Source organism: Oncorhynchus mykiss, chromosome 19, assembly GCF_013265735.2.
Source record: "Oncorhynchus mykiss isolate Arlee chromosome 19, USDA_OmykA_1.1, whole genome shotgun sequence".
Classification (NCBI taxonomy): domain Eukaryota; kingdom Metazoa; phylum Chordata; class Actinopteri; order Salmoniformes; family Salmonidae; genus Oncorhynchus; species Oncorhynchus mykiss.
The window spans coordinates 4,400,660-4,412,979 of record NC_048583.1 but is presented as its reverse complement, the minus strand read 5'-3'; the positions used below and the strand labels follow the sequence as shown (position 1 = coordinate 4,412,979).

The window sequence follows — 12,320 nt, the reverse complement described above, 5'->3', positions numbered from 1 at the left end:
TTATACAAAGTACTAACCCTGACTCTCGTTTTTTAAGTGTTCATAGGTCTCGGTCTATATATTCCTTCCTGGTGTTTTTTTTCACAAACAATGCTTATTTTATTTAAACGCTCTTCACACACCATGCTTACTTGAGACCAAAACTAGGGATCAATTGTAAAGTCAGGCAAGTTGGGGGAATTTTCAGCCTACATTAGCCGGGCTATGAAGAGTCTATTCTCCTGCTAATATTTCATCATGTGTGGATGGCTTCTTTTCTATTCCAATGTATTGAATGAATGTATTAATTACTGTAATTTATCATTCTCATTCTCAAAGGTGAGTTCACAATTTCATTTTCATGTTCATGTTTAAAAAATATTGATATTTTGGAGATGATTTTGTTTTCAAATAACTGAAAATGTGCGGTTTTAATTTGATTAAAGGGGAAAAGGCCATTCTTGAACATGAGGTTAGACAATAGGCCCTTTTCATTTTGTCTGGCTTGCATTCCAAATCAAATTGAATATTTTTTCTCATATAATTTACAGGTCGCTAGGTGTAGGCAAAACCATAAAGTAGGTAAACTGTGATATGACTAAATAGTTAATCAGGGTGATTCTTCCACAAATAGACAGGTATTTTCATCAAGTACAGGATATGGAGTTCCTCACAGGTGTGCCTGGCATGGATTGTGACTCAATCTCATTCCTCGTCAATGCATCATTTTTATTATATTGAACTTGGCAAGTCAGTTAAGAACAAATTCTTATTTTCAATGACAGCCTAGGAACAGTGGGTTAACTGCCTTGTTCAGGGGCAGATCAACAGAATTTTACCTTGTCAGCTCAGGGATTTGATCTTGCAACCTTTCGGTTACTAGTCCAACGCTCTAACCTCTAGGATACCTGCCACCCCATGACTCTCTGCATGAATCTCCGACCAATGCCGCCTGACTCTCCGCCAATGACGTGACACTCCGCCAATAATTACATTTAGAGGACTGGAAGATTCTAAATTAATATCTAAACAACATTTTCTGTTAGGGCAAATCTGATCTGTGAGAATTCGGTGTATTTTTGGGGTGTGCGTGTAGGAAAGAGAAATAGCAATTCCTACACTATTGTTCTAAATTCAATCACCTTCTTCAATAGGGGCACAAGGAGAACCAGATGCAGACATAGGAGGCAGATGGTTAGAGCCCAAGATATTTATTAACAATCCAAAGGGAAGGCAAGATAATAGTCATGGACAAGCAAAAGGTCAAAACCAGTTCAGAGATCCAGATGTACAGAATGGCAGGCAGGCTCGAGGTCAGGGCAGACAGAATGGTCAGGCAGGTGGGAATGGAGTCCAGAAAACAGGCAAAGGTCAAAACTGGGAGGACTAGTAGAAGAGAATAGAAAAGTAGGAGCAGGGGAAAAAACACGCTGTTTGACTTTAACATACAAGACGTACTGGCACCGAGAGACAGGAAACACAGGGATAAATACACTGGCACAGAGAAACAGGAAACACAGGGATAAATACACTGGCACAGAGAAACAGGAAACACAGGGATAAATACACTGGCACAGAGAAACAGGAAACACAGGTGTAAATACACTGGCACAGAGAAACAGGAAACACAGGGATAAATACACTGGCACAGAGAAACAGGAAACACAGGGATAAATACACTGGCACAGAGAAACAGGAAACACAGGGATAAATACACTGGCACAGAGAAACAGGAAACACAGGTGTAAATACACTGGCACAGAGAAACAGGAAACACAGGGATAAATACACTGGCACAGAGAAACAGGAAACACAGGGATAAATACACTGGCACAGAGAAACAGGAAACACAGGTGTAAATACACTGGCACAGAGAAACAGGAAACACAGGGATTAATCCACATGGGAAAATATGCGACACCTGGAGGGAGTGGAGACAATCACAAGAACAGGTGAAAAAGATCAGGGTGTGACATCTTCATCCTCATCATTCAGTTCATTGAAATACAATTTTGAATGCACAATTATGAGTTTATATTTGGTTTATACCGCCCATTCAATGACAGCATTAATTCAGGTAGAGACACATTAGGGGTTGGGACCCAAAAGAATAATCAGTGCAGGGAGAAGACACAGGTACAGACGTATAGGTTAGAAGTAGAAGTTACTGTATTTGAGCACCCTCGCACTCGCACACGCACACGCACACGCACACACACACACACACACACACACACACACACACACACACACACACACACACACACACACACACACACACACACACACACACACATAACAGGTGAGATTACCCTGTAGTACTATATCTTTATTTATCCCAATCCTGGATGATACAGTAAAACACATTACCAAAGATCTTTAATCATTTGTGATTCAGTACATGTTCAGTGGTGGGAGAGACCCTCTGGAGTTGCTGCACTGCTGTGTGTTCTCCTACTGGCTGGGATCATAGGCCTGTCTGTCTACTGTGAGTTTAGTATGTTGTCACTGAGACTTCAGTTGCCTACTTAATTATAATTACTCATTAATGGTGTTTTAGTTACATGTTTGATTAACTTTTCCTTTATACAGATGGAGTCACTGTTGATCATGACTCAACAGAGAGAGACCAGCTACAGACCAGTTAAAACAACCTGACTAAAGAGAGAGGCCAGCTACAGTCCAGTTACAACATCCTGACTAAAGAGAGAAACCAGCTACAGACCAGTTACAACAACCTGACTAAAGAGAGAGACCAGCTACAGACCAGTTACAACATCCTGACTAAAGAGAGAGGCCAGCTGCAGTCCAGTTACAACATCCTGACTGAATAGAGAGACCAGCTTCAGACCAGTTACAACAACCTGACTGAATAGAGAGACCAGCTTCAGACCAGTTACAACAACCTGACTGAATAGAGAGACCAGCTTCAGACCAGTTACAACAACTTGACTGAATAGAGAGACCAGCTACAGACCAGTTACAACAACCTGACCGAATAGACAGACCAGCTACAGACCAGTTACAATAACCTGACTGAATAGAGAGACCAGCTTCAGACCAGTTACAGCAACCTGACTAAAGCGAGAGACCAGCTAGAGACCAGATACAACAACCTGACTGAATAGAGAGACCAGCTTCAGACCAGTTACAACAACCTGACCGAATAGACTAAAGAGAGAGACAAGCTTCAGACCAGTTACAACAACCTGCCTGAATAGAGAGACCAGCTTCTGACCAGTTACAACAACTTGACTGAATAGACAGACCAGCTACAGACCAGTTACAGCAACCTGCCTGAATAGAGAGACCAGCTACAGACCAGTTACAACAACCTGACTAAAGAGAGAGACAAGCTTCAGACCAGTTACAACAACCTGACTGAATAGCGAGACCAGCTACAGACCAGTTACAACAACCTGACTAAAGAGAGAGACAAGCTTCAGACCAGTTACAACAACCTCACTAAAGAGAGAGACAAGCTTCAGACCAGTTACAACAACCTGACTGAATAGAGAGACCAGCTAAGAGAAGAGAGAGGGAGCGAGGGGAGAGGTGAGAGAGAAAAGAGAGGGAGGAGGGAGAGAGGTGAGAGAGAAGAGAGAGAGTGAGAGAGAGAGAGGGGGGCAGACCTGGTGATCATAAACAGCATAGAGGAACAGTTGAGAGAGAGAGGGGGGAGAGTGAGAGAGGACAGAGGAAGGGAGGGGGAGAGAGGAGAGAGGGAGGGGAGAGAGGTAAGGGGGATGGGGAGAGAGGTGAGAGAGAAGAGAGAGAGAAGGAGAGAGGGGAGAGAGGGAGGGGAGAGGTGAGAGAGAGAGAGAGAAGAGAGAGAGAAGGAGAGAGTGGAGAGGTGAGAGAGAGAGAGAGGTTGACAGTGTTTGAACAAGTATTTTCATCAGTACACTTATATTTGGGAAGTATTTTAAAATATATTCAAAGTGACAGTTTGTCTTCAACCTCCACCTGAGAGTCTGGATTGGTCTGACTGACTCTTTTACTGAGGGTGAGATATTTTACCATTTTACCTTGTGATATGGAGATACAAAACAACAATGATGTATTGCTTCCAATCATATTCATCAAAATGTCTGTTTAAAAATAATGAATGTCATTCAATGAGATCTATAGATGTATTATAGATAGCAGGTAATATTTATAAATGAAAATGTAATCAAAAGAGTAAAATAAAAAATGTATTGAATCCAATCGAGAATCTGTGGAAAGAACTGAAAACTGCTGTTCACAAATGCTCTCCATCCAACCTCACTGAGCTCGAGCTGTTTTGCAAGGAGGAATGGGAAAAAATGTCAGTCTCTCGATGTGCAAAACTGATAGAGACATACCCCAAGCGACTTACAGCTGTAATCGCAGCAAAAGGTGGCGCTACAAAGTATTAACTTAAGGGGGCTGAATAATTTTGCACGCCCAATTTTTCAGTTTTTGATTTGTTAAAAAAGTTTGAAATATCCAATAAATGTTGTTCCATTTCATGATTGTGTCCCACTTGTTGTTGATTCTTCACAAAAAAATACAGTTTTATATCTTTACGTTTGAAGCCTGAAATGTGGCCTTTATACAGATGGAGTCACTGTTGATCATGACTCAACAGAGAGAGACCAGCTACAGACCAGTTAAAACAACCTGACTAAAGAGAGAGGCCAGCTACAGTCCAGTTACAACATCCTGACTAAAGAGAGAAACCAGCTACAGACCAGTTACAACAACCTGACTAAAGAGAGAGACCAGCTACAGACCAGTTACAACATCCTGACTAAAGAGAGAGGCCAGCTACAGTCCAGTTACAACATCCTGACTGAATAGAGAGTCCAGCTTCAGACCAGTTACAACAACCTGACTGAATAGAGAGACCAGCTTCAGACCAGTTACAACAACCTGACTGAATAGAGAGACCAGCTTCAGACCAGTTACAACAACTTGACTGAATAGAGAGACCAGCTACAGACCAGTTACAACAACCTGACCGAATAGACAGACCAGCTACAGACCAGTTACAATAACCTGACTGAATAGAGAGACCAGCTTCAGACCAGTTACAGCAACCTGACTAAAGCGAGAGACCAGCTAGAGACCAGATACAACAACCTGACTGAATAGAGAGACCAGCTTCAGACCAGTTACAACAACCTGACCGAATAGACAGACCAGCTACAGACCAGTTACAACAACCTGACTGAATAGAGAGACCAGCTTCAGACCAGTTACAGCAACCTGACTGAATAGAGAGACAAGCTTCAGACCAGTTACAATAACCTGACTGAAGAGAGAGACCAGTTAGAGACCAGATACAACAACCTGACTAAAGTAAGAGACCAGCTTCAGACCAGTTACAACAACCTGACTGAATAGAGAGACCAGCTACAGACCAGTTACAGCAAGCTGACTAAAGAGAGATACAAGCTTCAGACCAGTTACAACAACCTGACTGAATAGAGAGACCAGCTTCAGACCAGTTACAACAACCTGACTGAAGAGAGAGACCAGTTACAGACCAGATACAACAACCTGAATAAATAGAGAGACCAGTTACAGACCAGATACAACAACCTGAATAAAGAAAGAGAGCAGTTACAGACCAGATACAACAACCTGAATAAATAGAGAGACCAGCTACAGACCAGATACAACAACCTGACTGAAGAGAGAGACCAGCTACAGACCAGATACAACAACCTGAATACAGAGAGAGACCAGCTACAGACCAGATACAACAACCTGACTGAAGAGAGAGAGTGAATAGAGAGAGAGAAGGAGGGGAGAGGTGAGAGAATAGAGAGACAGAGGGGAGGGAGGGAGGGAGGGAGGGAGGGAGGGAGGGAGGGAGGGAGGGAGGGAGGGAGAGTTAGAGAGGGAGTGAGGGAGAAGAGAGCGAGGGAGGGGAGAAAGAAGAGAGGGAGGGAGGGGAGAGAAGAGAGAGGGAGCAAGGCGTGAGGTGAGAGAGAAAAGAGAGGGAGGAGGGAGAGAGGTGAGAGAGAAGAGAGAGAGTGAGAGAGAGAGAGGGGGCAGACCTGGTGATCATAAACAGCATAGAGGAACAGTTGAGAGAGAGAGGGGGGAGAGTGAAAGAGGACAGAGGAAGGGAGGGGGAGAGAGGAGAGAGGGAGGGGAGAGAGGTAAGGGGGAGGGGGAGAGAGGTGAGAGAGAAGAGAGAGAGAAGGAGAGAGTGGAGAGGTGAGAGAGAGAGAGAGGTTGACAGTGATTGAACAAGTATTTTCATCAGTACACTTATATTTGGGAAGTATTTTAAAATATATTCAAAGTGACAGTTTGTCTTCAACCTCCACCTGAGAGTCTGGATTGGTCTGACTGACTCTTTTACTGAGGGTGAGATATTTTACCATTTTACCTTGTGATATGGAGATACAAAACAACAATGATGTATTGCTTCCAATCATATTCATCAAAATGTATGTTTAAAAATAATGAATGTCATTCAATGAGATCTATAGATGTATTATAGATAGCAGGTAATATTTATAAATGAAAATGTAATCAAAAGAGTAAAATAAAAAATGTATTGATGGTCCACTCTTACAGAGTGTGTCTTTAAAACTGAGAACACATAGGACTATGTACATTATTGAGGAGGATGTTTGTACCACACTGTCTGGTTCTCTGTGTTGTTTAGGTACTGGGGGAAAGGACAGCCTGATGATAGAGTGCAGGAGGACTGTGTTGAGATTTACTATGGACAAGCTGACCCTGTACAGACATGGAATGATGACAATTGAGAAAGCGGTGTAACAATAACCTTATGTCTATCTGTCTCTCTCTCTCTCCATAGTTATTATGTTAATGGTTGGATAAGGTCCTGAATGGTTAGGTGATGATTCCACCTAGTGGTTTAAATGAGAGATGAACTCACCATAGAGGTGAAATAATGGTATTACAGACTTGGGGGTATGATCCTCTGTAACTTTCTCACTCAACATTATTTACCATTCATTAAATTAAAGGTGACATTCTATAGTCACCCCATATGAAACATTTGATCACCAATCCAAAACGCTGGCGTATAGAGCCAAATGAAAAGTTGTAGCTTCACTGTCCAAATAAATACGTAAGGGAGTGTACGTGAGATAAGAAAAGACAGTATGTCACGTCAAACCGCCTTTAATAGTGACAGGTCACAATGGTACAGTAAGGGTGTGGCGTCATTGTAAACATTGTTGATATTAAGCATCTCAATCACATCACGATAAAGGGAAGGAGTTCCCATAGCTTGTTTGGTGACCTGTTACTCTACTCACAGAACCAAGGTCACATCCGTAGCCCAGCATTTTCATGTCTGTATTTATTCAAATGGATACAACTGGAGAGTAACTTCAAAATATACTCATAGCATCTCTGAATCTTTATGTGACATTCCTCCTCCAGACCTGATTGGGTGTTAGAAGGCTCCATTACAGCTGCTTCCCTTTGTCACGTTTCCTGTTAGGACCGGCCTGAATCCCAGACCATAAATCTTCCTGAGTTAAAGAGTTACAACGGTCAACAGAATCATCTTAAATGGGATTTTCTTACATTTGCTTGTCTTTATTAATATTGCAGGTCTTCCGGTGTGACCATGCTGAATAAGAGGTTAGACACCACAGTGTATTTCACAACAGGAGGATTTCAAACCAAACCAAATAGAAGGGATGTTATATCCTCTAAATAATCACACTCTCTATCCACCACATCTACATGTGTACTACATTTAGTGTGTATACTTTATACGTTTATACATTAGGTGAAGTAGTCAAATCAAGGGCAGGTATTTATGACATAAGCTACTGAAAGAATGTTCATGCTAGTGTTGAAGAGCAGCATGATTGAAGTTGGGCTGAATGCTGCACCTGTTGAGACAGGTCTGAGTGTGTTGGGGCTGGGTCTTGTTCTGCCCATGTTGAGACTGGGCCTGGTTCTTCCCATGTTGAGGCTGGGCTGGGTGTGTTGATGTTGGACCCAGTGCTGCCCCTGATGTGGCTGGGCTCGGGGTTGTTGATGTTGGGCCAAGTGCTACCCATTTTGAGGCAGGTGTGTGAGTGTTGAGGCTGGGCTGGGGGTTTTGAGACAGGGCCTGGTACTATCCCTGTTGAGGCTGGGCTGGGGGTTTTGAGACTGGGCCAAGTGCTACCCCTTTCGAGGCAGGTGAGAGTGTTTGGAGGTTGGTCCAGGTGCTGCCCCTGTTTAGGCTGGGGCTGATGCTGGTGGCCCTATTAGGCCCTGTGTGCTGGGGCCTCCCGCTCTATTGCCCTGTAGGGTGAAAGGAACCGTACACATAAATAGCAACACAATAATATAGATGGCGAGAGTAAACAGTACCTGAACATATAGAAGAGCATGTAGGCACTCCGGGCTCTGGTCCTCAGCACAGTGGCTACATTGGACATTGACACCTGGCTGTCGTTACAGCAGAACCAGTTTCCACTGGCATGCAATATGTCACTAATGTAGTGCCCTGTGGAACAAGGAAGACAGACTAGAGGTCAAGGGTCAGGCTATTGTGGGTAATAGAGTGTTTTGTAACAGTTAAACAGTTCATTTGGGAGGTATTTTACCTGTTACATGTGTCAAGATTTGAAATCAGAGATAAACAAATACACATGACATTAAATTAGGCATGCCTCTCCATTCTTTTCAATTAAATTGAGCAAACTCTAAACATATTGCAGTGCTTGTTGGGATGACACTTCACTCTGAAGCCTGCAGCCTTGCTAGCTTGGCCGAAATGGCTGTTGGAGGGTCTAATTATCCCCTAAAACAGGGTTCCACAAATGGCAGCCCGCGGGACAAATTTGGCCCAAGGGTGATTTTATTTGGCCCCTATGTTTTCTGACCAAATAAAAGGTAATTGTTAAAAGACTGTAAAAACACCAGCAAATCAGCTCCAAGTGATTTTCATTTTGGAAATCTCTTTCAAAGTATTCCCACGCACAATAAAGAGATATTTGTGGTTGTACACAAATGTAAGCAAGGTTTGAAATTAGTCAAATATTATATCTGTTTGGCCTTCCTACGGTATATTTGCAGTCTACAAATGATTTGTAATTTTGTTCCACACCCCTTCCCATCTGGCTAAGAAAAAAAATGGACCCGAGGCTGAATCTAGTTGATGATCCCTGTTCTTCACCCTCGATAATTTTCACTCCCTCAGCTTTGGGATGCTTGTGTATACGGCAGAGGCACACGTGAACATGCAAATTGAGATCCAAGGAGAAGGGAGTGATTTGGAATTCAGCTGATGTCATATGTATTGTGCATCTGCATGTGTGTGTTTGATGGTATTTACTTACCGGAGTTTGCGGAGCCTCCCAAATGAGAGACTACGCCAGTCAGCTGGTAGTAACCATTCACTGACTGTACTGGCTTCTGCTTCTGTAAGAAAACACATGTGATCATAGGATTCTCATTTCCTCTACAGTCCACCACACTGTCTACAGTCTACTACAGTACTAGTCTACTACAGGTCTACTACATCGTGTAATCCTCATAACTATCTCAGTGTCCTGTCGTAACTTATTTTTCACTGGTTTCACTCTCTCTATCTCTCTCTCTCTTCTCACCACTGAGGCAGTCAGCAACACTTTCCCTGGTTCCTGCTCATTTGAATCTGAGGGGTCAAATATACATATAAGGAGCTGTGAAAACGTGGTCACTTGTCTGAAATGCTCTGGACTAAAACAGCTCCCATACATCACTAAAGATATCTGAGAAACATTTTAAATTGCAGCTTCCAGATTCTCTGTCAGCAGGACCGTTTTGGGAGTGGGTGGTTTGTGTGGTGTTGGAGCAAGAATAGTGTTATGGTGCCATGACCTACCTGAACAGCAGAGGGCGCTGTCTTTTGCCGCTCCAGGTGGGCTGGAGACTTGGCTGGCGAGGGTCTGGGGGATGGACCCCTGGATGCTGGGGGCCTGGTTGGTGAGGGCCTGTGGGCTGGCACTGTGCAGGTGTGGCACCATGTCCCCACAGAGGGTGGAGAGCCTCAGCTCCGAAGGAAACAAAAGAGGAGCCTCCAGCTTCTCCAACCCCCCAGGTCCTCCAAACCTCTTCAGATGCAGAACCAGCACACTGCCCAGAAAGAGAGAGGAAGAGAGATGAACAGACAGACAATGAAACCAGTCAACAAAATAACAGATGAGTGAAATTTGTTTGGCGGTGCTCACCTCTAAGTCCTACAACCTGCTCAGGAAGGTAACTACTCCTAAAGGCTCAGGACATTAAACACTGCTAGTACTATGAGAGGTTATAAAGGGACAACTCACAGAGGCAGTGTGTGGAACTGCTCCACCTTTGAGGCGTGGAGGCCTTTACAGCCCTCACATGTGAATTCAACCTGTTCACTCTGATTAGAAACAAAAGCATTACATAATGAATGATACCACTACAATAATAAGATAAGATAGCGTATTCTGAGGCAGTGGGCAGCTTGCCCTGGGTGTTAGTCTCTACATGCAGGGCTGAGCCCTAAGTGCTGACTTTGAAAGTGAGTGCTAGGCTGTTCAGCAAGGTGCGCTCAGGGCTGATGTCCAATGAGAGGTGGTTGTAGTCCTCTCTGGTAGACGACTCGCGCCCACAGCTTCAGAAGCAGGACAAAGAGAAGAAAAATGCATCAAGTCTGTTTCTGTTTCAGGTCTCTACAATGTTTCTGTTATGCCATGTGTTTTGTAATATTAATATATACTGTATATATATATATATATAGAAAGATCATGTTCTCAGTACATACACTACAACCAATGGGATCTCTTACCTGGTACATGTGCGCACCGACACAAGCTGGAACTCCAGCTGGGAAACAGGGCAGGTATAGTTCATCCCGAGTGTCTTCAGAATCATGCCCTCCTCCTTCAGCTGGCACAGCATATTGACAAGTAACTCGTGTGCGTCCTATGATGAGGAAGAGAAAGAAACACACCAAGATAAAATCAAATTAAAAAGAGAAAATGAACCCTTGCAAGAAGAGCACTCGTACACAATAGAGTAGTGCCTCAGTTACCTGTTGCGTGTCCCCCAGATACTTCAAATCGTATCCCGACAAGGAGTACTTGACCTTCCACATGAGGTCTGCTTTTGAGGCCTGGTTTGCCACACTGTCAGGTAGACCTGAACGGTGCACATCAGACAGACACCTGTAGGGGAGACAGAGAGTAAGTTAGCAGCCGACTGGATGGTGTCAACCTACTGGCTTACGCCTGAAGAGGCAGATGAGTATATACAAATATGTTTTATCTAGTGGCACCCCATCATTAGAAATGTTTCATTGGATTTGATGCAATTTCACCTTTGAGGACGGACAATGAAGCCAAACAACAAAAATGTATTGTTTATTCTCATAAGATATTTGGTTTGGATACTGCTCTCAATTCTAGAGCATTTAAAAAAACTACCACATTTCCCACGGTAAGGTGGAATGTTCAGTCAATGAGCATTATGGGTCATGTAGTCATTCTACACTTTCCAAATTGGCCTACAAAATGCCTACATCATAATCAGTGTGTCATTGTTGTTCCTCTTGGTTATGAAGATTCCAAAAACAAAAAGAAACTGGAAAATAAACCATAAATACAATACACAGCAAAATATGAAGTGGTTAAGGTTAGGAAAAGGGTTAGGATTAGTGAAAGTGTTCTCCTAACCTGCTACGACAATCCCTTTCTGTAGAAGTGGCGTGAAAAGAGTGACCCTTCTTTAGTTTATGACCACAATTAATGGGTGTGTGGGGTGAGTGTCTGCTTCTGAGCCTTCCCTTACCTGAGCAGGTTGGAGAAGGGGGAGGAGCTCCAGAGTTGTTCCTGGTGCAGGATTTCCTTTGAGAAGGAAGGCAGGACCAGGAGGCACTGCAGGGTGGCGTTAAGGAAGCAAGTGTTGCCAATGTTAGGCAACCTGTGAAGAAGAAGCAGCCATCAGTACAAACATAGAGATTAATCATAACCTTCACATCTCTATAAAGTGATGATAATGGCAGGGGATAAGAAATACATTATATTTAACACAAAGAAGTGGATGTCCAATTCATGGGTTTATAAATATCTAATAAAACGGACATGCTAGATTGTAAGCCTTATCCCCATAGTATATCAGACACTGATCTCTAAACAAAAAATAACTTATATTCAATGCATTTGCAGTGTGTTGTGGTTTACCCAAGAAGTTCCATGTTGACCAGTTCCCCCCGTTCTCCTCTGGCCCCCTGGGTCTCTTCTGACCCTCTGGTGGCTGAGCTGGCCCTGGGAAGAGTCATACTTCTGGTGGCTGAGCTGGTCCTGGGAAGAGTCATGTTTCTGGTGGCTGAGACTGGTCTCTGGGGCATTGGACTAGAGTGTTCCTGCAGA

At 43.4% G+C, this 12,320-nt stretch overlaps 1 protein-coding gene across 1 annotated transcript; it reads right to left on the bottom strand.

Annotated features, from left to right (window-relative positions):
• Positions 1–8,051: 8,051 nt before the first annotated feature.
• On the bottom strand, positions 8,052–12,320 carry LOC118941417 (ubiquitin carboxyl-terminal hydrolase 37-like). The gene is made up of 9 exons (XM_036953990.1): positions 12,132–12,320; positions 11,740–11,871; positions 10,985–11,117; positions 10,739–10,875; positions 10,465–10,564; positions 10,251–10,330; positions 9,806–10,056; positions 9,279–9,360; positions 8,052–8,443 (listed from the first exon to the last, which is right to left on the bottom strand). Exons 1-9 carry the CDS (start codon positions 12,296–12,298, stop codon positions 8,431–8,433), a joined length of 1,095 nt encoding a protein of 364 aa, XP_036809885.1. The 5' UTR covers positions 12,299–12,320; the 3' UTR covers positions 8,052–8,430.